General features: G+C 45.2%; 1 protein-coding gene and 1 long non-coding RNA gene across 2 annotated transcripts; both read left to right on the plus strand.

Annotated features, from left to right (window-relative positions):
• Positions 1-4,571: 4,571 nt before the first annotated feature.
• Positions 4,572-6,060, plus strand: LOC140362443 (uncharacterized). The gene is made up of 4 exons (XR_011927091.1): positions 4,572-4,735; positions 5,510-5,602; positions 5,762-5,855; positions 5,947-6,060. It is a non-coding gene; the product is annotated as an uncharacterized lncRNA (long non-coding RNA).
• A 2,481-nt stretch (positions 6,061-8,541) lies between these two features.
• LOC140362531 (pancreatic secretory granule membrane major glycoprotein GP2-like) lies at positions 8,542-16,799 on the plus strand. The gene is made up of 13 exons (XM_072448617.1): positions 8,542-8,560; positions 8,854-8,914; positions 11,190-11,430; positions 12,226-12,376; positions 12,487-12,583; positions 12,935-12,997; positions 13,288-13,487; positions 13,570-13,686; positions 13,802-13,983; positions 14,166-14,320; positions 14,565-14,807; positions 15,880-16,042; positions 16,614-16,799. The coding sequence occupies exons 1-13, from the start codon at positions 8,542-8,544 to the stop codon at positions 16,797-16,799; spliced, it is 1,878 nt and encodes a 625-aa protein (XP_072304718.1).
• The last annotated feature ends 8,091 nt before the right edge of the window (positions 16,800-24,890 follow it).

Raw genomic sequence — 24,890 nt, forward strand, 5'->3', positions numbered from 1 at the left:
TAGCAAGTCAAGCACATTGTTTCAAGGAATGTTCAAACAATTCGGACGTTTAAGTTGACTATCATTATAATAATACCTCATTTATCCATTGACCATCACATGTGACAAAATAACTATTCAAAATGCTAGTGCTTTTAAAGAAACAAAAACATTTCAGGAACTCTAAGGTAATCTACTCAACGATGAGAATAATATTTTGAAAATGCATTTAGTTACAGAATACTGAATACCTGCATTAAAATGTATATTGTAACATTTTCCGTTACTTTGTCTAATCAGAGTAATTGTATTCTGAATACTTTCACGTTGAGTTGCATTATTTAGAATAAAACACAAAGTAATATTAAACACCTTTTGTTTTACCATTTGTTCTGGATTCATTTATGAAATAAGAGAACCTTTATAACAAATTAAGGAAGTTAACACACATTCATTCACAATAAAATCCCGTAACGTATTCTTCTGATTTTAGGAAAGTAACTGTATTTTGAACATCACCAAATGAAAGCTTAACTATACGAGAATGCAACTACTCAGTGTTCTGAATACGTATTTTTGGTACATGTATTCAGTTACTTTCCAAAACTGAATAAATGTATAAAAATCACTAAGAAGTAAAGAAATGAATGTCAACCAAAAGCCTGTGGAAAAAATGGAAAAAAAAAAGTATTTTAACCATAGCAACTACGTCAGCATTTTAAAAAGGCCTTGGTTACAGAGCCGTGGCGCGGTGAAATAGCCCAGCAGTTTCAGCAGCCGCGGCACAGTCATATAGCCTCATGGCTAACCCTGACCTTAACCCTGACCTTAACCCTAACCCGGCGCGGTCAAATAGCCCAGCAGTTTCAGGAGCCTCTGCACGAAATAGCCTAGCAGTTTCGGCCGCCTGCCGCGGCTCTGTAGACACTCCCTTTTAAAAAACATATTTAGCAGAGAATTACAGAAAACTGGGACACAGTGATTGACACTGATGTACAGTATGCGAGGAACTTGTACATTTTCATAGGACCAAACACTTTACCTGAGCTCATGTAGTAGCAGGTCTTGTGCATGCGTCCGATGAACAACTCCAGTCCAATGATGGCATAGATAATAATGACAAAGAGGACGAGAAGTGCAATGACAAGAGAGGAACCATGGCCTTCATGATGGAGTTCAACACAATCTGGAGACCTGGGGAAATATGGTTAAGTCAGGAATAAACCAGGATGGAACCAGGTCCAAACTAAAATAGAAGTATGCAGAAGCAGCAGAAATAGCAGTAGTAATATTAGTAGTAATATCAGTAGTAATAGCTGTAGTAATAGCTGTAGTAATAGCAGTAGTAATAGCAGTAGTAATAGCTGTAGTAATAGCTGTAGTAATAGCAGTAGTAATAGCAGCAGTAATATTAGTTGTAATAGCTGTAGTAATAGCAGTAGTAATAGCAGTAGTAATATTAGTTGTAATAGCTGTAGTAATAGCAGTAGTAATAGCAGTAGTAATATTAGTTGTAATAGCTGTAGTAATAGCAGTAGTAATAGCAGTAGTAATAGCAGTAGTAATAGCAGTAGTAATATTAGTTGTAATAGCTGTAGTAATAGCAGTAGTAATAGCAGTAGTAATAGCAGTAGTAATAGCAGTAGTAATATTAGTTGTAATAGCTGTAGTAATAGCAGTAGTAATAGCAGTAGTAATCGCTGTAGTACTGGGTACACCTGACACAAGTCTCAGTGGTTTCAGGTCTCTTAAGGCTCAGAGATCCTCAGGAAGATGTTGAATATAAAAGGTGAGTTCATTCAGTTTCATGACTGCCTCCAGATTCATGTTCACTCTGCGATGAAGCAGTGTTTCATGCTCAGTAAAGTAACAGCGTGTGTTTGTGTGTGACCCGCTGAACAGAATCTAGAGCATCTCTCAGATTAACTCTAATCTCTGCAGGGGATTCTTACAAGTGCAAGTACAAGTGCAAGTAATGTAGTGTTATTCATGTCCTCCCACTTATGACAGAGGGTGACATTCAAAGTTGATATTGAATAAAGAATAGTATCAAGGTTTCAAACATGACACTGCATGAGCGTGGGCATGTTTATTGGAGTTATGCGGGGCACCAGCCTGTATTAGGCATTTAACAATTCTATAATCGAATATCTAAATTTGTTGTATTAATCCAAGACTAAACCAAACCAGAGCTAAATCAAACTGGACGTATGTCCAATTTATTGTTTTTTTGCAATCCTGGTCAGCATAAGAATTTTTAAAAAGTATTAGTTGGGTGGTGGGATTTTTGTCTGTCTACTGTTCAGAGAGCCTTGTGCAGTTTTTTCTTTTACATATGAGCGTCTTATGTGTCTCCATCTGAAGGCTTTCCCCCTGGCTCCTTTGCAGTTTAGCAGGTTTCACTACATATTTCAGATTTGGGAATAAGACGTGTCGACTTCTGAGTCTTTTCACAGCAGTTACGTACGGCAGGTAAGAGCTTACTCCGGTATTACTACTAAAAATGAAATGCTATATTATTTTTGCTCTTGTTCTATCCCATGAGTTACAGAAACGTTTTGCTCATTCAAATGTTTAAAAAATCAATACCACTTTATAATAGCTACACCTTAATTTAGCTTTGACGAAACAGGAACAAAGACTCAATTCATAATGAAGCTTAGTGACTATTTAATTAAGGTTAGAGTTAAAAATGAGGTGCATTAGTTAAGTAATTAAGTCTTGTATGGCAGGAATAAGTGTAGTTATCTTAAAATCTTAAAATGACATCAAGATAATGATCAAAGTCAGCCTTGTAAAATATATCTAATATCTTATCTTTAGATTTGTTTTCTCTGGTGGAACAGATTAACAACGATTAATTTGATTCAATGTAAAATGTATTTTCACCTCGCTCTTCAGAACCTGTATTCAGAAAACCAGGAGAATCCTTTGAAGAAATACATTGAATCTTTTGATAGTTTTCAGGACATAGATATGTGTTGAATTAAATAATAATGCTCAAATTCAAAGAAAAAAACTACAAATTAGAATTCAAAAGTGTATTTCTTCTACTTTTAATTTTGTTTTCAATATATTCACCTACATACAGTATTCAATAATTCTATATTGTGTCCAATAGATTAGTTTTTTTAAATCAAATTCTAAGGTAAATATTGTTGTTAATGTTTTTGTTTGTTTTTTCAAATACAATTTTAAGGTAAATATTTTTGAGGTTCCTATGTTTATCAGGGGTTTGGGGAGATTTGTACATCTTGAGAAGGGAATCAGTCTATTTTATGAATGAAGTCCATGATAGAGCTCTGTGTTTTGGGGTAGATGTTTGAAAAAAAATTGGATGAGTTATTTTAGTTTGGTGCCGTGTCACGTGGCAGGTCCTCATCAGATTTTTGTAGTGTCAAAGAGTTGAATTAAGAAGCTGCGCTACAACACGGAGGAGGCTTGTGTGTAACAATATCTGAAAAGTTCTACACTCTGTCCCAGACTCAGTTGACAGCAATCTGTTTATTTTTTTACATTGTTTTTTCTTCGGTAAGTTAATTATTGTTTATTTTTTTCAGAGGTATTTTTTGCAGTTCAAATCCAAATGAACAATTTCCAAAATGCTTCTTCTGCTGTGGCTGGCTTTAGTCACTCACCTGACAGGTTAGTTCATGATCTTGTTTTTGTCCTTCTTTTGTCCTGGTTAATAAGTTGATCATCAATGTCCTCTAGAACAAATACTTTTACAGTCATCTCTTCAAGACCCAAGTAAAATAAATGTTTAGAATGTGGTTTAGAAGAGTCCCTGTACCTGCAGCTTCAGGACGATCAGAGGTTAAGAACTACTCTTTGAATTATTGTTCAGTCCTTGTTCTTCCTGATTCTGTTTAAGGAGCTACAGTTGTGGACATCAGTGACTGTCGTGTGGCGTATTTTGGGAAACTCTCAACCAGTGTGAAGGTGAGTTCTAATTATCTGGGGTTAGCACACAATATATATCCATTCCTCATAATATACCCATATTTGTACAATTCTAATTGAATGAGTTTTTTTTTTTTTTTTTTTTTTTTTTTTTTTATATCAAGCTCTTGTTTCGGTAGTTTTGTTGAGAGTCAAATATATTCAGCAAACAACAAAAAAGTGCAAACATATTCGTTTAGAACTGTACAAAAATGCTCTGAAATGGATTAGATTATCAGTTTGTAATGCAGTCTTCTCTCGAATTTAAGGTGTATAAAATGTGCACTGAATCCTAAAAACATAAACTGCACATGTAAAATAAACGTAGAAATGTATTTGTTTTTTGAAAAATGTGTAATCCACAGCACAAGTGTGCCATGCAGTGCAGCCGACCGCAGTGTCATGAGTTCAAGTCCCTTCTCTCTCATCCCCTTTTCACTGTCAATAAAGCCTACAGGCCACAAAATTTTCAAGTATACAGGCAAGAGGGGAAAATATTCCATTTTTTTTTTTGTTCCACATTTCTTTTCAAATCTTGTGTTTATAGATAACAAAGGAAATAGCCCAGTCAATTCAAAAGGTGTGGATTTGACTCTCAGGTGTCAAGTGTCTCTAACTGTGCGAATTGTGCGAATTTTCAGATCACAACAGGCTCAGGCCAGTCTTCGATCTGCTTCCTGGAGACGAGCGGCGCTGATGCTGAAGGAGACTGCATTCACTCGAGCCTGGGGGTGTCCAAGTGTCCACTAGCACCACTGCCCCGAGCAAATGCAGCCTCTTAGTGTCATTCCAAAAAGATGCTCAAAACATATCGGTGAGACACCCAGAAGAACATCAACAACAACCGGAAACTCCAGAAGCTCTGATCTTTGTTTGCATGTTAGTGGTTAGAAACCACTTTGTACATTTATGACAACATAATTTACTCCATAATAAAAGGTGCCCATGTACTTAGATGGGAGACCACTGCAATGCTACAGTGGTGTAATAGTGCATCCTGCCTTTGTGTCATTGGGCAAGACACTTGCAAGACACTTGCCCAAGGATGTATGCTGGTGTGTGAATGAGAATGTGTTTGCGAGAGTGAATGCTGGACAATGGATGGAAATTGGCACATGGCCACAATCCGAGTGTGCGTGTTTACAGCATGTGCATCATGCACTGTCCCCCCAAATAAACAACAATAATAATAATCAAACATTCTTACAAAGAAAGGTTACATACATCTTTAACATGTGTCTCACTCACTTATTTCCCCAAAGTGCTTTTCACACTCAAAAGTATTACTTAAATAAATGGGGGCAAGAAGAGGAAAGGATCTAGGCCAAATTCACAAACATTGGGCAGAAGATCCACTCTTCCACTTCTTGTTTTGCTTAATTTCTTTGTTAATCATTCTCAGCGTTGGGTAGCATTACTTCTGAAAGTAACGCGTTAGAGTACTCCTGCGTTACCAATAACATTATTGTATGACCTTTTTTATCAGAGGATAATCTCATACTCAACTCTGGTCACTTCATGCACGCATCAACAACTCTGAATCGACTTTTCAAAGATGCTTAATTGTTTTTTGTTTTGTTTTTTCCAGTCCGAGTTCGCCTTGTCCATTACTCCCAGTGGAACTGTTGGATCTCTTGGAAATCAAACCACTCTAAAGATTAATTCATCATATCAAGCTACGGTAATAAGTCAAACGGGTTAAGCTAAAGCAAGTACAAAAAGGTAAAATGCTAAACTTGGATTCAGCTCTATGTTTGTTATGAAGTTTGTTAAAATACTTTTCTGAGGAAGTGTAATTGAACCCCATCGACTGAAGTAAACCAGGTCTAAACATTCATAGGAATTCAAAGTGTTTGTGGGAGACAAACTGTTGCAAACTCTGAACTACAACGGCTCAGAGACATCTGCAGATCTGACTGGATGCAGACATAAAGGTGTGTGTGTGTTTGTGTGACTTTAACCTGTTTTGTGTGTGACTTTAACCTGTTTTTTGTGGGACTTTGTCCTATTTTGTGTGTGTTTTAGGGGCGTTTTTGCAGAAAGGGCAGCAGAAGTGTGAAAAGGCCCTCATTGTCAGTTGCAGCGCTGTGGGAGAAATAGCCGAAGAACAATGCGCTGTGGGAGAAAAATGCAGTCCAAGCTCTCCTGTTTACAAGTAAATACACTTTTCATAAGAATCAAAACCATGACTGAACCAGTACTAAACCTGGACTAAACCAGGACTGTTCGTAGACCTTTTAATTCCTTTTACTTTTTTCGATCCAACGACAGATAGTAAAAGTACTAAATTGTATTATTAAGTAAAAGCATGACATGAAAAAATTGACTTAATTAAAAGTAAGTGCCTGTTAAAAAAATACTGTGACAAAGTGAAGAAATGAATTCTATTAATTGAAAAAAAAGAAGTTTTTGTGTGTATATTTTTGTATGTTGATCAAAGTTGGGTTGTTAAACTCAAACTGTGAACGTGCTAATAATAGTTTCAAACAGTGGAGTACTCATTAGACTTTAGTACAGATAAATGCTCTCAAATGTAGTCAAGTAAAACAGAATCACTGTAAAATGTAAAGTACACATACCTTTAGACATTTTTACTTTAGTACAGTACTTTTACTTTTGTTCTTAATTATTTTCCACCACCGAATTTGACACTACTTAAGGTTTTGAGCATTAATCAAAATCTAAAGAAGACTATACGGAACAAAACTTGCATAAACAGAAACATTTAAAAATAAATAAATGTTTGTGGCTGAGCCTGTTTGTGTAGAAAAGTGTTCAAGCGTAATCACTGCTTTGAAAATCAAGACGTTTCAAATTTCATCCGAACGTCATTTTCAATCTGTGGACATGGCCTGGGCTCAGAGTTTAAGCTACTCTGAGCTTCTGATTTTCAAAACAATGTCCAGATGACTAGACTTGAATCCTTTTCTGCGATGGAACCCTCCTGGACGAATGAGGGGGAAAAAAGTCTATTTCACTTTCAGAGCAATATTTGGCAGCTTCCTTTTGCTCATCCCCCTTTCTATTTTACTCATAAGCCTGCATTTTCCTTTTGACGTGAGGATAGCTGCAATCCTCCAGCTAAGGTAGTCCTGACTTGTCAGAGTTTGAATCCAGACCATTTCACATTTAGCTGTCCTGTCTAATAAACCTACAGCCTAAAAAAATAAAATGTACTAGAATAGAAAATATAGATGCTCTCAGCTTTGGAGTGAAAGTACAACGTTTCCATTGTGAAAAATATTATAAAAAATACTATAAAGTGAATTACAGATGGCTCAAAATAGTACAGAGAGGAGTACAGTACTTATAACTTGTATCCTTAGTTAGTAGAAAAAGCTTCAGTTGTTTCATCTGGACTCAGTTAGAAAAAATAGACGTTTCGACTCTCATCCAAGAGTCATTGTCAATAAAAGAATTTAGGTCGAGAACTCTGATATTTATACTATTCTGTGGTAAGTCCAGCCCATTGGGAGGAGCCTTCCTGAAGAGGAAAGAGTTGTTTGTTTCAACAGAAACTTACCCTCTTGGTATCTACCGAGCCTATTCAACCCTTTAATGGGCTTAGTCTCCCCTTTGTCTTTGTGAGACCCTGGCTCACCCACCCTGAGTACCTGATCAGCATCTAAATGTCCTGGTACTGGTCCTCTACCTCTCCAGGGGTTCAGGATCCCATTGTAGACTACAGGAAGATTAAACCTAAGCCCTCCATTTCTGTTTAAAGAAGGTTTTTCTTTTTTAACAAAAATAGCTTCCTTGACTCCTCTTTCAAACCATCTTTTCTCCCTGCTTAAAACCTTCACCTCACCGTCTTCAAACGAGTGATTAGAGGCTTCAAGATGGAGATGCACGGTGCTCTGTGGTCCTGAACTAGTATTTCTTCTGTGCTGATAGAGCCCCTTGTTTAGAGGCTGTTTAATCTCACCTATGTAACGTTCTTTACAACTATCTTCACTGGATTGGATAGAATTGTAGGGTAATTATACTCGTTTCTTGCTCACACATTTGTACCAAGATGGAATGTATATTCTCTGGGACTAGCCATTTCATCGTGGACAACACGTGTAGCACTTTAGGTAGTTAATGTTCATATTTATATTTAAAAGGGCACCATCTGAAGCTTGTTCAGCAAAACATTAATATCTACTCAGTCTCATTCTCTGAAGGGGAGTACACGATTCATTGACCGACAATTATAATTCTTCAAAGATCAATACAAAGGCTCTATAAACCAGGATGGTTTTGTGTGGTTTAATAAACAAAGATATGAAATCAATTAATGACACATTTGGTTAGACAGGCTGTGCCTGGGCTCAACTTAGTTAGAAGAAATGCAGGTATTAAGAATTAGGTTTTGATCGATTTTAGGGAATAATTCAAGGTCTTTAAATGCCACTCTGTAATCAGCCACTCTCAGGTCTCACGTGTCCAAGGAAGATGTGGAGCGAGGCCTCCCACGTCTTTGCATTCTCAGAATCAATTTGAAACCGTTTGATTAAACCATTTAGCCTTTGTAATGTGAATCTATTCAAAACAACAATAAATTGTTCATTCAACCTCGTTGAGGCCAAATGAGTTTGTGATGAATAACTTTGGTAGCTTTTGTGATCCACTCCAAACATGCCTGCTGCCTGTGCAGGTACGAGACGTGTTTTAGGAAGTGACTTAGATCAACTTCCGGTTAAGCCTTAAGTGTGAAGCTTCACAGCCGAGGGACTATTAGGGTCGCTGAGCGGCGTGAGCTCACTTCTGTGCAGCAGTCATCGGCAGATTGGGCCTCGCAGTAGTGCAGGCTGTTGTTTAAGGTGTACATATTTTCTAACATTCTGGAGCATCGCAGCAATGTTCTACTAATCATGTACTGTGTAGAGGTGTGTATCCCGGAGACTTGCGGTAATAGCATCTACTCTCTACGTGCTTTTCTGCTTTCAGTTGACAAGACTGATAAGACAGAATTTACAACAGGTAAAGTCACTCTGGGGGTTCTGCGGCTGTGCACAGACTATTAACTGTAGATCAGTATTTTTCCGTAAGTGTTCGGCAATAACTATAGTCTACAAAGGTCTTATTAAACAAATGTATCGCACACACAACAGGGATCAAGCTTCGTGTTTAGGAGCTGGTGGTCACCAAGCATCACACACTAGACGCGGAGTTAGGGTCTAGTTTTGGAGGTTCACTTTTAGATTTTTTAGGAATTACAATTTTAGTTTGAATCGTCCCACACGGGCCGCACCACTTATGTACTTAGTACTTACATAGTTCTTATACTATGTAGAGTTCCATCCGAGCTCCAGAGCGAGTTCCATCCGAGCTCCAGAGCGAGTTCCATCCGAGTTTTTTTCGAAGCTCGACCCTCCATCCAGGGTCCCACCAGCAAGGTCCATGAGGCCTTGAGAGCAGGCCTCGGGCCTAGTTAGCGTGAGCGATGCTACGCTACGGGACAAAGACTTTTCCAAGAGAAGCTAATGTTCCCTCCCGGAACTAAGAAACCTGTGCCCGTTTTTAAAAACGTGATTGATGCTGCATCACGCAAAATCAAGCAAGGACCTTTTGCAACTTTTTCAAGTCCACAGCCTTTTAGATCAGCCACATCGGTGGAGCAGCACGACGGCCTTTTCATTCGGGAACGCCTCAGAGCCAAGGAGAACGCCTCAGAGCCAAGGAGAACGCCTCAGAGCCAAGGAGAACGCAGATTGCAGAACCGATCCAGTCCTTCTTTGGCCAGACAACGTCAGAGCCGAGCTCCAGAGCAGGCCCTTGGACCCGACGCAGGCCCTTGGACCCCAAGCAGGCCCTTGGACCCCACGCAGGCCCGTCTCCTCAGGATCACAGCTTCTGGTTCCGTTCGTATGAATGCACCTCACAGGCTGGCTGAATTTCATCTGAGAGTTAACTCTTGCACACACCTAGATAGATCTAGAACAATCATGTCTAGTGTTTTCCATCTGTTATCGACTCATTTGCATATTCCTGATTCATATTTATCTGTTTAATTCTTTGGTCATTAAATCTTCATAACCCACATTTGGTTAAGTGTTCCTTCATTTCCAGAAAAGGGGTCAATGTCACGGTTACGTTCTCAAACCTTTAGATCAACGAGCAAATTAATTTCTAATTAATTAATTAATCTAGATATCTGATGTTAGAGTTGTTAAATTGCTGATTATCCGGCTGGTGCCCCATTCTTCTCTTAAAAATACGATTCAAACTTACCCACATTTAGGCAGTGTGTCATGTTTGAATTCTTGAACAATTCTTTAATCAATATCAAACCTGAATGCCCCGCCTCCTTCACAAGTGGGTGGACATTCATAACCTTACAGTACTTGTACTAGTATGTTACCCTACAGAATAAACTACATTGCTCTGTTTTTGAGTCGGCAACTTGTCCTTAGGATGAACCAGTTTTTGTCTTAAAGTGTTTCCTGGTTTAAAATAAACAGGGACTTCGTGTTGTCTAAAAATTCTCAGCAGTTTTTCCGACAGGCCAGAGACATGAGGGATAGAATCACCCTTCCTTCTCTGTTCAGTTTCCCTTTTGTCCTGCTTCTTGGTTCTCTTCACTCTGTTGAGAGCCCAAGCGGGGTAACCACAGGCTGAGAGGGCATTTCGGACATGTTTTTCCTCTTTCTTCTTGCCCTCTGAGCTGGTGGGCACACCTTGAGCTCTGTGTTGTAAGGTTCTGATCACCCCCAGCTTGTGCTGTAGTGGGTGGTTGGAACCAAAGAGCAGATACTGGTCCGTGTGTGTAGGTTTCCTATATACTTCTATTTGGAGTTTCCCGTCCTCTCCTCTGATCATGGTCCACAGCATTGATGTGATCAGAGAAGGTTTCCAACTCCTGTTTCTTGATTGTTACAAAAGTATCATCGACATAGCGGAGCCACAGTTTTGGGGCTATGCCTGAGAATGAGGACAGTGCCTTCTTCTCAAAGTGCTCCATGTACAGGTTGGCCACTATGGGAGAGACGGGCGAGCCCATGGCACAGCCATGAATCTGTCTGTAAAATTGTCCCCGGAATTGAAAGTAAGTGGTGTTCAGACAGATGTCCAACAGTTTGCATACTTTTATCCTTAGTTACATACTTTTATCCTTAGTTACTTTCCACCGCTACGCTTTGGAGGCTCTAGTACTACAGCATTTGTTTAATTGAGCAACTTGTCCTTTTACTGGCAAATGTTACTGTGATACTTAATTAAGTAGTCCTCCAAACCAAGGAAAGACCATGGACCATATCATACTTACGTGGTCATTGTGTTTCCAGGTGTACTTCGGCCCCCCAGTGTGCTCTGGTGGGTCCGGCGATGGTGGACTTTGCAGGACGTGTTGGACTGGTCCCTGATCTCTGCAGCTACACTCTGTTGGCGACAGGTACATTTGGGGTTGTGGTTGAATTCAGGGAGCGGCGCCGCACTGACATGGGCTTCCCCCACCGCGTGATCCTCACTGCCAGAGAGCCAAACCACAGCAACACCTTCATCATAGGACCAGGCCGACAAGTCCAGGTCAGAACCAGGACTGAACCAAGACTTAAACCAGGACTGAACCAAGACTTAAACCAGGACTGAACCAAGACTTAAACCAGGACTGAACCAAGACTTAAAGCAGGACTGAACCAAGACTTAAACCTGAACAGAACAGTTTGTGTCAGTAAGGCCAGATTAATTTCCATTTTCCAATAGCAGAATTCACAAACTCAGAAAGAGTTTTAGTTAGTTTGTTTAGTTTGGTGTTGATGATTCATAAAATATAACAATTAGGAGGTATGTGTGTGCAAGATGTATCTAGTGGTGTTTATGTTACACATTCAATCATCCAAATGTCTCAGCATATGGATTGTAAACTGCTCCTTACTTCTAATAATTCAGCTGAGTGGGTTTGAGAAGACATTTACAAACTATTGAATTAATTTGCTTTGATAAAAAAGACCTGTTCATGTCACTTTATAAATTATATTCAATAGCCAAGTTAATTGATTTTGGAACTACAAATGCGCTACCTTTTAAGAATTGGTTTGTCCATCAAAACAACTACATTTCTGTTACTGTCACAAAGAGCGCAGACGAGCTCCTGAAATGAGAGTTTTAAATGACCAAGAAAACTGGTTTGAAAAGATCAAAAAGGAATAATGAGGGATTACACCAGCCCCACAACCACATGATATCACAATAATGCTGTGGTTTATGTGTTGGCCCTATGTCTTAAAAAGCTCTACATCAAAGGTATTGTTCTTGTTTTGTTTTGTAACCTGCCTCAGAAGACAACTCGACGTAAAGATCGGTATGTCTTGTGTTCCACAGGTCAACGGCTCTCGCCTCAGCCTTTCTGAAGGACTGACCCCAGTGGAATCAGTACTTTTTGAATACACCAATAATTTACATGTAGGTGCCATATTTCTTGGACAAACCAACTGGACCATAGTCTTGGACGGTACCAGCGTCCTCATTACAGGTGGGACAATGACTTTTATGACCCCTTGATTAAAAAAGACCCAAGCTAAATTATTTTGGGACAGTGAATTCTTCTGTCAGAGTGGACCCAATGAGTGTGATAATGTTCAGGTGTAGGAGATGGACGATTTCCAGAAGGACTCCAGGGTCTGTGCATGAACATCACTGATGCAGAGAGCTTCAAAGACCAGACGCACAGCCCAGACAGGTGATTAGCTGAACTGAAGATGTGGGCGCGTCTCTGTTTCGTGAATGGGTCCCTTTATTCATGGGACCCCCTTTCATGCTGCTTTTGGGCTTGTCCTTTATGACTTTGGTTGATGAGGTTTATGAGATGGACATGGTTTTAAGCAATCTCAAATTTTCTGTCAGGTCAACTACAAAATGTACTGAATTGCCTTTTCTATCACTCCCTTTAGCCTTGTCTGATGCTGGTTGATTTATTTTCTTATTTGATGTGTTCATTGGTTTCTTTTTCCATCCTGGTTATAGATCAGTATTTCTGATTTAGTCTCGCTTGTTTTCCCTGCTGCCTAATGTGGTGTTTGTTGCCCTCTAGCTGTGACACCGTGGACACGCACCCTCCTGACAGCTCCATAAACTGTACAACTCAGACTGAGCGGTGAGTGACCCCTACATTTTTATTGGCAAGACTACTCTCATTTGAGAATATGTCACCCATATATCTGTAGCTATGCCCATATTCCCAGATATATGGGCATAGCTACAGATATTATGTATACAGTTTTTTTTGTTTAGTTTTTCAAGAACTTACCAGGTCAATTAACCACTTTTTTGTGGTTGTGATATGACAAAATGTGAGAAAGTTCCAGGGGTACAAATATGAATATGAATTGTGCAAGCCATTGTATATGACCTGATTAGACTAATTAGATCATTGTTTGGTTGTAGGTGTGCTGGACTCTTGCCTGATGGGTTGATTCAGAAGTGTGGGGATTCCTTACCCCTCCACCAGCCGTTCTTTGAGGCCTGTTTTCAGATCCTCTGCAAATACCCAGACCAGGGCGAGCTCTTCTGCCATTTTTTCCATAGTTTTGCCCTGATGTGCAAACCGGAAAGAGCGGACAATTACATGACGATGGCTCAGTGTCGTAAGAAGACATACATTATATGTTTAATTATCAGATTAGTGCTGGTTCACATCTGATTTCACCATCACTTTTATTCTTCCAGCGCTGAATAAATGTGCTGACACAGTCTGCAGGGACAGTGAGTTCTGTGAGTTGGGTCTTTCAAAAGTGCCGCACTGTAGATGCCGAGCTGGAGTAAAAAAATACTTCAAACAAAGAGGTACCTTACCCCAGACACCTGCAGCTCATCTGCCATTCTTTGTTCCTAGTTTAGGTCACCGTACATAGTCCTGGTTTAGTCCTGTTTCAGAATCTGTCATTTTTCGTGTTCTCAGAGACCACCTGTCAGAATCAGCAGGCTTCGGTCTCGATCCCTATGTGTGTGTTGAGTGAGAAAGGTCTAAATGTGAGCGACCTCCATCTGAATCAGGAAAGCTGCCAAGGAACAGTAGACGACAAGGAAGAACAGATTACCTTCAACTTCGACTCTAATGCTCTATGTGGCACAAAAGTAAAGGTAAGACACCTAACTAGGTAAACCTAATTAGATTTGGTGAAGTGTCAAGAGGATGTCGTGAAAGAGGATGCAAACTTAGTTACTGTGATAAGAGTTGTTATAGAGGAGTGACAGAGGGTATGTGGCCCTGGGATGGACAGCATCAGATGAGACAGAGGATTCATGGTCATTCTCTTCTGCAGGAACAAGGAGACAAGTTTGTGTATCAGAACATAGTGCAATTCAACTCCAGTTCTGATTCTGGGGTTATCTCCAGGAAATCCTCATTCAAACTGGACTTTTCCTGCTTCTACAACCAGCCCACGCTTAAGACCATCCACTTCCATGCCAAAGGAGGGTCAGTACCTTCTGCTATAAAATGAGAGATATGATCTTTTCCACTGGCTCCTGGCCTTTCTCCATCATTACCTCACATTTACTATAATCTCTCACACCTTCAATCGAGGCTTTAGAAGGTGCTGGACTTCTTTTGCTGATCCGCACCTCACTTCTTCCGCTGCTTGACAACTTCAAAAATAGAGTTAAACTGTTTCTACCTCCATAATAAAGAATGACATATGTTTCATGTTCTTTTGTGACAGAAACGGGATTCAGGAAGCCATTCAAGGCTCATGGAAATACAATATGTCTGTGGGCATGTTCTCTGACATCAACCTGAAGAAGCCCTTTGACTTCAGCAAAGGCATCAAGATGAACCAAATGATCTACATCAGCATAGAGTCCGAGGGAATGGACGGGGCTCTGCTGCTCATGAAGGCTGACGACTGCTACTTCTCAAGCAGCAAAGCGAAAGGGGGGCTCAAGTACTCACTCATCTCAGGGGGGTGAGTTCTGCTGCCAACATACCAACTAGCTTACCTTTGCTAGTGGTTTGTGGTATGAGCCCAATTTCTGTCACAGGCCTAAACCCAGACTGTGGACGTAACCCAGTCTGTGGACTAAACCCAGCCTGTGGTCTAAACCTAGTCTTTGGTCTAAACCCAGCCTGTGGTCTAAACCCGGTCTGTGGTCTAAACCCAGCCTGTGGTCTAAACCCGGTCTGTGGACTAAACCCAGCCTGTGGTCTAAACCTAGTCTTTGGTCTAAACCCAGCCTGTGGTCTAAACCCGGTCTGTGGTCTAAACCCAGTCTGTGGTCTAAACCTAGTCTTTGGTCTAAACCCAGCCTGTGGTCTAAACCCGGTCTGTGGTCTAAACCCAGCCTGTGGTCTAAACCCAGTCTGTGGACTAAACCCAGCCTGTGGTCTAAACCTAGTCTTTGGTCTAAACCCAGCCTGTGGTCTAAACCCGGTCTGTGGTCTAAACCCAGCCTGTGGTCTAAACCCGGTCTGTGGACTAAACCCAGCCTGTGGTCTAAACCTAGTCTTTGGTCTAATCCCAGCCTGTGGTCTAAACCCGGTCTGTGGTCTAAACCCAGCCTGTGGTCTAAACCCAGTCTGTGGTCTAAACCCAGCCTGTGGTCTAAACCCGGTCTGTGGTCTAAACCCAGCCTGTGGTCTAAACCCAGTCTGTGGTCTAAACCCAGCCTGTGGTCTAAACCCAGCCTGTGGTCTAAACCCAGTCTTTGGTCTAAACCCAGTCTTTGGTCTAAACCCAGCCTGTGGTCTAAACCCTGGCACTAGGATGTCAAGAATATTCCATTAATAAATAATCATGATTAGTCAGATCACATTTTAATGGAAAGAAATAAAACATATTAATTGTGGCCATTTTAGAATTAGTATGGTATGCAGAGTTTTCATTTCAGATTTCCACAGTTACAATGTAAACATGGTCAAATCAAATAGTTCTCACTGATAACAATTACGATGTTTATTTTTTTCTTCATTACAAAAACATTGCTGGTTTAACCCTGGACTCTACTTAATTGTAAGTTAACCATTATCTTACTGTTCAGGTGTGGAAACCCAAAGGACAAAACCATTAAGGTGTTCCCAGCTAAAGGAAACAGAGGGACTGTGATGCGGATCAAAATGTTCCAGTTTAAAGGTGGAAATGGGAACATGTTCCTGAAGTGCAAGATGAAGCTTTGCTTATCCACTGCTCCAGGCTGTAAACCGGTATGGACCAACACCATGTGAACTAAATCAGGAGTAAAGCAGCACTAAAGCACTGACAATAACCACAATATTCAAGACACACAATAATATTGGCCTAAATACATCATTTTGTTGAAAAAGAAGATGGAACTACACACATCCCATTCCTTTGTTTTGGTTCAGTGCACCCAACCTTTAGAAATTGCTAATCATAATTTTGTATCTAAATCATTTGGAATACAACTGTAATGACTCTATAAAGACTCAATAAGGATTTTCAGGAGAAAAAAAAACTTAACATTTATATTCTTTGTATCACAATATTTGGATCCTTACGTTGTCTGGACTATTTCAGGAGTAAACAGGCATAGACGCAACTTGATCTCAATTTAATAGCCTTCTTTTCTCAACCACAGTCATATCATAGCTTTCTTGTTGTTGTTGTTGTTGTTGTATTTGTTGTTGTTGTTGTTTTATGGCGGTTGGCATCCAAGACTTTATTCCTCAGACTTTGTCGTATTCTCTAGAAGTTCTTCTTCCATTGCTTTTTCTCATAGCTTTCTTTCTCTGCTTTCTCTGATGCCTCCTGCAGAACTGTGACTCCACAAAGCCTGGGAACTCTGGAGGTCAAGGCAACTCTGGAGGTCAAGGCAACTCTGGAGGTCAAGGCAACTCTGGAGGTCAAGGCAACCCTGAAGGTAAAGGCAAACAGCGCCGCTCGCTGGACACTCTGGAGACAGACCAGGATGACACCGGCTACTTTGTTGTGCCCATCTGAACATTGCAGGTCTGAAAATATTTATTAATATATCAATTTAATCAAGTCAGAAATGTACGGGGCAGTTCAGTAAGACGTACACCTTTGAACACTATATTTTACACGCAGTTAGAAATAACTGCAGCATGCAGGAGCTGAGTAACCTTTTATAGTTTGACCAACACTGACTTAATGCATTTTTGAAAGTACATTAATGTTTCTTTTTTGATCTTGTGATTTTCCTAGATGGACTCCACAGTTCTCCTGCCTTCCTCACGAGCTCATATCATGCCAGACATCACTCCAGCAATATTACACCAACTAAATCAGCCATAATATTAAGACCATACACATACAGTGCTCTGTTTGGAGCTACTTTAAATCTAAACTTTATTCAGTTGAGATTTGACTTAACGTACAAGTCAGTCAGTGAATAAGATTTGCAAACTAGAAATCACCAAAACTCACACACACACACACACACACAGACACACACACACACACACACACACACATAACCTTTCTGATTATGATTTAACTACTAACAGCTATAGTAATATGACAAATGAGGTTGGAGTGTGATGTTTTCGTTCTCCGTTTGTTTCTCTATTTGGGTCTAAGTTCATCTATCATTTTTATTCCAGTCAACCTAACCTATAGGGCCTTTTAGGTTGACAGGTTATATCTATGCAGGATTATTCCTCAAATTAATTGTGTGTTTTCTGTAGTAGATCTTTTTTGTTCTTCTTTCGTTTTTTTACAATAGCCTCAAAATGATGAGTGTAATGTATTCTTGAATGGGGTTCCCAGTGTTTTTAGACAAACATCCATAAATTAAACATGCAACTGAAAATTAACAGAAATGTACTTCAGTAATATTTTTGAAAAGTTAAATATTTGATTACTTTAATGTATAGTATATACATTGTTGTATTAAAAACATGTTTAATAATAATGTAATAGCCTCATAGAGCACTTTTCAATTCAAAGCTTTTACAATTTTGCCCGTAGCTCCTGGTTGGAGGTACTAGCCACAGCTGCCTTGGGGTAGACTTACAGAAGCGAGGCCCCACCAGTCACTGCCATTCACTCACTCACCACATCCATGCGTAGGCAAGCGTTTTGCCTTGGACACAACAACAGTATGTACTTGATGTGAGCCTCTGAGATCAGACGATCCCCCCACACACACTTTGGGAACCCCTCTTATAGAGGAAACTGGAAATGTTTTATCTTTCTGCATGAAAAATATATAATAAAATGGAAATGGGGAAAAGGGTGTGATTGTTTTCGTTGATTCAAAGAAAGCTAGATGCAAAGTGGGACAAAACACCTAAACCTAGCAAACAGAGGAAACTAAAGGGGAAAGTGAGGCGGAAGAGGGGGGAGTGACGGGGAGTGAGGGGGAGAGGAGGGGTGGGGTCTGGAGGACTAAGGGGAGTGAGGGGGAGAGGAGAGGTGGGGTCTGGAGAACTAAAGGGGAGTGAGGGGGAGAGGAGGGGTGGGATCTGGAGGACTAAAGGGGAGTGAGGGGGAGAGGAGAGGTGGGGTCTGATGGACTAAAGGGGAGTGAGGGGGAGAGGAAAGGTGGGGTCTGGAGGACTAAAGGGGAGTGAGGAGGGGAGGTGGGGTCTGGAGGACTAAAGGGGAGTGAGGAGGGGAGGTGGGGTCTGATGGACTAAAGGGGAGTGAGGGGGAGAGGAAAGGTGGGGTCTGGAGGACTAAAGGGGAGTGAGGGGGAGAGGAGAGGTGGGGTCTGGAGGACTAAAGGGGAGTGAGGAGGGGAGGGGGGGTCTGGAGGACTAAAGGGGAGTGAGGGGGAGAGGAGAGGTGGGGTCTGGAGGACTAAAGGGGAGTGAGGGGGAGAGGAGAGGTGGGGTCTGGAGGACTAAGGGGAGTGAGGGGGAGAGGAGAGGTGGGGTCTGGACGACTAAAGGGGAGTGAGGGGGAGAGGAGAGGTGGGGTCTGGAGGACTAAAGAGGAGTGAGGGGGAGAGGAGAGGTGGGGTCTGATGGACTAAAGGGGAGTGAGGGGGAGAGGAAAGGTGGGGTCTGGAGGACTAAGGGGAGTGAGGGGGAGAGGAGAGGTGGGGTCTGGAGGACTAAAGGGGAGTGAGGGGGAGAGGAGAGGTGGGGTCTGGAGGACTAAAGAGGAGTGAGGGGGAGAGGAGAGGTGGGGTCTGATGGACTAAAGGGGAGTGAGGGGGAGAGGAAAGGTGGGGTCTGGAGGACTAAGGAGAGTGAGGGGGAGAGGAGAGGTGGGGTCTGGAGGACTGAAGGGGAGTGAGGAGGGGTGGGGTCTGGAGGACTAAAGGGGAGTAAGGGGGGGAGCGGGGGTCTGGAGGACTAAAGGGGAGTGAGGGGGAGAGGAGAGGTGGGGTCTGGAGGACTAAAGGGGAGTGAGGGGGAGAGGAGAGGGGGGGTCTGGAGGACTGAAGGGGAGTGAGGGGGAGAGGAGAGGTGGGGTCTGGAGGACTAAAGGGGAGTGAAGAGGGGTGGGGTCTGGAGGACTAAAGGGGAGTAAGGGGGGAGGGGGGGTCTGGAGGACTAAAGGGGAGTGAGGAGGGGTGGGGTCTGGAGGACTAAAGGGGAGTAAGGGGGGAGGGGGGGTCTGGAGGACTAAAGGGGAGTGAGGGGGAGAGGAAAGGTGGGGTCTGGAGGACTAAGGGGAGTGAGGGGGAGAGGAGAGGTGGGGTCTGGAGGACTAAAGGGGAGTGAGGGGGAGAGGAGAGGTGGGGTCTGGAGGACTAAGGGGAGTGAGGGGGAGAGGAGAGGTGGGGTCTGGACGACTAAAGGGGAGTGAGGGGGAGAGGAGAGGTGGGGTCTGGAGGACTAAAGAGGAGTGAGGGGGAGAGGAGAGGTGGGGTCTGATGGACTAAAGGGGAGTGAGGGGGAGAGGAAAGGTGGGGTCTGGAGGACTAAGGAGAGTGAGGGGGAGAGGAGAGGTGGGGTCTGGAGGACTGAAGGGGAGTGAGGGGGAGAGGAGAGGTGGGGTCTGGAGGACTAAAGGGGAGTGAGGAGGGGAGGGGGGGTCTGGAGGACTGAAGGGGAGTGAGGGGGAGAGGAGAGGTGGGGTCTGGAGGACTAAAGGGGAGTGAGGAGAGGTGGGGTCTGGAGGACTAAAGGGGAGTGAGGAGAGGTGGGGTCTGGAGGACTAAAGGGGAGTGAGGAGGGGAGGGGGGGTCTGGAGGACTGAAGGGGAGTGAGGGGGAGAGGAGAGGTGGGGTCTGGAGGACTAAAGGGGAGTGAGGAAGGGTGGGGTCTGGAGGACTAAAGGGGAGTAAGGGGGGGAGGGGGGGTCTGGAGGACTAAAGGGGAGTGAGGGGGAGAGGAGAGGGGGGGTCTGGAGGACTAAAGGGGAGTGAGGAGGGGAGGGGGGGTCTGGGGGACTAAAAGGGAGTGAGGGGGAGAGGAGAGGTGGGGTCTGGAGGACTGAAGGGGAGTGAGGGGGAGAGGAGAGGTGGGGTGTGGAGGACTAAAGGGAGTGAGGGGGGGAGGGGGGGTCTGGAGGGGGTCGAACCGTGTTTTTAAAAAGTTCTCTGAGACTTTTTTTTTCTTTTCTTTTTTTATTACAAGGCTTGTAATAAAGTGTAGTGTTATGTAAGTGAGGTGGGGTCTGGAGAACTAAAGGGGAGTGAGGGGGAGAGGAGGGGTGGGATCTGGAGGACTAAAGGGGAGTGAGGGGGAGAGGAAAGGTGGGGTCTGGAGGACTAAGGGGAGTGAGGGGGAGAGGAGAGGTGGGGTCTGGAGGACTAAAGGGGAGTGAGGGGGAGAGGAGAGGTGGGGTCTGGAGGACTAAAGGGGAGTGAGGAGGGGTGGGGTCTGGAGGACTAAAGGGGAGTAAGGGGGGGAGCGGGGGTCTGGAGGACTAAAGGGGAGTGGGGGGAGAGGAGAGGTGGGGTCTGGAGGACTAAAGGGGAGTGAGGGGGAGAGGAGAGGGGGGGTCTGGAGGACTGAAGGGGAGTGAGGGGGAGAGGAGAGGTGGGGTCTGGAGGACTAAAGGGGAGTGAGGAGGGGTGGGGTCTGGAGGACTAAAGGGGAGTAAGGGGGGAGGGGGGGTCTGGAGGACTAAAGGGGAGTGAGGAGGGGTGGGGTCTGGAGGACTAAAGGGGAGTAAGGGGGGAGGGGGGTCTGGAGGACTAAAGGGGAGTGAGGGGGAGAGGAGAGGTGGGGTCTGGAAGACTAAAGGGGAGTGAGGGGGAGAGGAGAGGTGGGGTCTGGAGGACTAAAGGGGAGTGAGGAGGGGAGGGGGGGTCTGGGGGACTAAAAGGGAGTGAGGGGGAGAGGAGAGGTGGGGTCTGGAGGACTAAAGGGGAGTGAGGGGGAGAGGAGAGGGGGGGTCTGGAGGACTAAAGGGGAGTGAGGAGGGGTGGGGTCTGGAGGACTAAAGGGGAGTAAGGGGGGGAGGGGGGGTCTGGAGGACTAAAGGGGAGTGAGGGGGAGAGGAGAGGTGGGGTGTGGAGGACTAAAGGGAGTGAGGGGGAGAGGAGAGGTGGGGTCTGGAGGACTAAAGGGGAGTGAGGAGGGGAGGGGGGGTCTGGAGGACTAAAAGGGAGTGAGGGGGAGAGGAGACGTGGGGTCTGGAGGACTAAAGGGGAGTGAGGGGGAGAGGAGAGGTGGGGTCTGGAGGACTGAAGGGGAGTGAGGGGGAGAGGAGAGGTGGGGTCTGGAGGACTAAAGGGGAGTGAGGGGGAGAGGAGAGGTGGGGTCTGGAGGACTGAAGGGGAGTGAGGGGGAGAGGAGAGGTGGGGTCTGGAGGACTAAAGGGGAGTGAGGGGGAGAGGAGAGGTGGGGTCTGGAGGACTGAAGGGGAGTGAGGGGGAGAGGAGAGGTGGGGTCTGGAGGACTAAAGGGGAGTGAGGAGGGGAGGGGGGGTCTGGAGGACTGAAGGGGAGTGAGGGGGAGAGGAGAGGTGGGGTCTGGAGGACTAAAGGGGAGTGAGGAGGGGAGGGGGGGTCTGGAGGACTGAAGGGGAGTGAGGGGGAGAGGAGAGGTGGGGTCTGGAGGACTAAAGGGGAGTGAGGAAGGGTGGGGTCTGGAGGACTAAAGGGGAGTGAGGGGGAGAGGAGAGGGGGGGTCTGGAGGACTAAAGGGGAGTGAGGAGGGGTGGGGTCTGGAGGACTAAAGGGGAGTAAGGGGGGGAGGGGGGGTCTGGAGGACTAAAGGGGAGTGAGGGGGAGAGGAGAGGTGGGGTGTGGAGGACTAAAGGGAGTGAGGGGGAGAGGAGAGGTGGGGTCTGGAGGACTAAAGGGGAGTGAGGAGGGGAGGGGGGGTCTGGAGGACTAAAAGGGAGTGAGGGGGAGAGGAGACGTGGGGTCTGGAGGACTAAAGGGGAGTGAGGGGGAGAGGAGAGGTGGGGTCTGGAGGACTGAAGGGGAGTGAGGGGGAGAGGAGAGGTGGGGTCTGGAGGACTAAAGGGGAGTGAGGGGGAGAGGAGAGGTGGGGTCTGGAGGACTGAAGGGGAGTGAGGGGGAGAGGAGAGGTGGGGTCTGGAGGACTAAAGGGGAGTGAGGAGGGGAGGGGGGGTCTGGAGGACTGAAGGGGAGTGAGGGGGAGAGGAGAGGTGGGGTCTGGAGGACTAAAGGGGAGTGAGGAGGGGAGGGGGGGTCTGGAGGACTGAAGGGGAGTGAGGGGGAGAGGAGAGGTGGGGTCTGGAGGACTAAAGGGGAGTGAGGAAGGGTGGGGTCTGGAGGACTAAAGGGGAGTAAGGGGGGGAGGGGGGGTCTGGAGGACTAAAGGGGAGTGAGGGGGAGAGGAGAGGGGGGGTCTGGAGGACTAAAGGGGAGTGAGGAGGGGTGGGGTCTGGAGGACTAAAGGGGAGTAAGGGGGGGAGGGGGGGTCTGGAGGACTAAAGGGGAGTGAGGGGGAGAGGAGAGGTGGGGTGTGGAGGACTAAAGGGAGTGAGGGGGAGAGGAGAGGTGGGGTCTGGAGGACTAAAGGGGAGTGAGGAGGGGAGGGGGGGTCTGGAGGACTAAAAGGGAGTGAGGGGGAGAGGAGACGTGGGGTCTGGAGGACTAAAGGGGAGTGAGGGGGAGAGGAGAGGTGGGGTCTGGAGGACTGAAGGGGAGTGAGGGGGAGAGGAGAGGTGGGGTCTGGAGGACTAAAGGGGAGTGAGGAGGGGAGGGGGGGTCTGGAGGACTGAAGGGGAGTGAGGGGGAGAGGAGAGGGGGGGTCTGGAGGACTAAAGGGGAGTGAGGGGGAGAGGAGAGGTGGGGTCTGGAGGACTAAAGGGGAGTGAGGAGGGGAGGGGGGGTCTGGAGGACTGAAGGGGAGTGAGGGGGAGAGGAGAGGGGGGGTCTGGAGGACTAAAGGGGAGTGAGGAGGGGTGGGGTCTGGAGGACTAAAGGGGAGTAAGGGGGGAGGGGGGGTCTGGAGGACTAAAGGGGAGTGAGGGGGAGAGGAGAGGGGGGGTCTGGAGGACTAAAGGGGAGTGAGGAGAGGTGGGGTCTGGAGGACTAAAGGGGAGTGAGGGGGAGAGGAGAGGTGGGGTGTGGAGGACTAAAGGGAGTGAGGGGGAGAGGAGAGGTGGGGTCTGGAGGACTAAAGGGGAGTGAGGAGGGGAGGGGGGGTCTGGAGGACTGAAGGGGAGTGAGGGAGGGTGGGGTCTGGAGGACTAAAGGGGAGTAAGGGGGGAGGGGGGGTCTGGAGGACTAAAGGGGAGTGAGGGGGAGAGGAGAGGGGGGGTCTGGAGGACTAAAGGGGAGTGAGGGGGAGAGGAGAGGGGGGGTCTGGAGGACTAAAGGGGAGTGAGGGGGAGAGGAGAGGTGGGGTCTGGAGGACTAAAGGGGAGTGAGGAGGGGTGGGGTCTGGAGGACTAAAGGGGAGTGAGGGGGAGAGGAGAGGTGGGGTCTGGAGGACTAAAGGGGAGTGAGGAGGGGTGGGGTCTGGAGGACTAAAGGGGAGTGAGGGGGAGAGGAGAGGTGGGGTCTGCAGGACTAAAGGGGAGTGAGGAAGGGTGGGGTCTGGAGGACTAAAGGGGAGTGAGGGGGAGAGGAGAGGTGGGGTCTGGAGGACTAAAGGGGAGTGAGGAGGGGTGGGGTCTGGAGGACTAAAGGGGAGTGAGGGGGAGAGGAGAGGTGGGGTCTGGAGGACTAAAGAGGAGTGAGGAGGGGTGGGGTCTGGAGCACTAAAGGGGAGTGAGGGGGAGAGGAGAGGTGGGGTCTGGAGGACTAAAGAGGAGTGAGGGGGAGAAAATAGGCAGGGTCTGGAGGACAAGAACAGTGTCTTCATATTAAGTAAGTGTCTTCATATTAATTTGCTCAGAAACTCAGAGAGTATCTACTCAATTGACTTCCACTGTTCATGAGATCAGTTTTATCTTTGCTTTTTCATCACAAGAAATTTGTATTAAACCTTTATTGTTTTAGTAGGACAGTTTCTGTGTGGAGGTAGTTGTTTCTTGAATTATATTAAGTGATAAAAACTGGTCATGTACTATTATACATTCTTGTGGCTTTCATTGACCTTCAAGCATGCTATTGTTACCTTGGGATAAGTATAGCTAGTCTCCAGACCTAACCCTAATAGAAAATCTTTGGAGGAAGCTAAAACTCCGTGTTGCTCAGCGTCAGCCCCAAAACCTGACAGGTCTAGCTGCAGTGTGTGTAAACCTGGTCAAGAACTACAGAAAATGTTTGACCTCTGTAATCAATATTAACATTGATTTGATTGATTTAAAAATCATACAATGTGATTTTCAGGTGTTTTTTTAGATTCTGTCCCTCACAGTGGAAATGCACCTACGATGAACCTTTCAGACTCCTCCATAATTTCTAAGTGGGAGAACTTGCAAAATTGTAGGATGTTCAAATACTAAATGTTGTTTTATTATCATTGTTAATGGTTTTATGTTGCACTGAATCACCAAACCAAGTTCCTTTGTTTGTGAATTTTGTTCATTAGCAATGGCAATAAACCTTTTCTGATTCTAATTCTACCTACTTTCCTCACTGTGTATACAAGAAGGTGCTACCATTGGGCCAACCAACATATATGTGAGATCTCTGGAGAAGTGACCTTGCTTGTTGTAGGGATGTACTGCGATGTACAAGGTATTTTTGAGCAATAAGGCAAGGCAAGGCAAGTTCATTTGTAGAGCACATTTCATACACAA

Source organism: Eucyclogobius newberryi, unplaced genomic scaffold, assembly GCF_026437365.1.
Source record: "Eucyclogobius newberryi isolate DKJ021-1_F unplaced genomic scaffold, fEucNew1.0.hap1 SCAF_17, whole genome shotgun sequence".
In the NCBI taxonomy this organism is placed as follows: domain Eukaryota; kingdom Metazoa; phylum Chordata; class Actinopteri; order Gobiiformes; family Gobiidae; genus Eucyclogobius; species Eucyclogobius newberryi.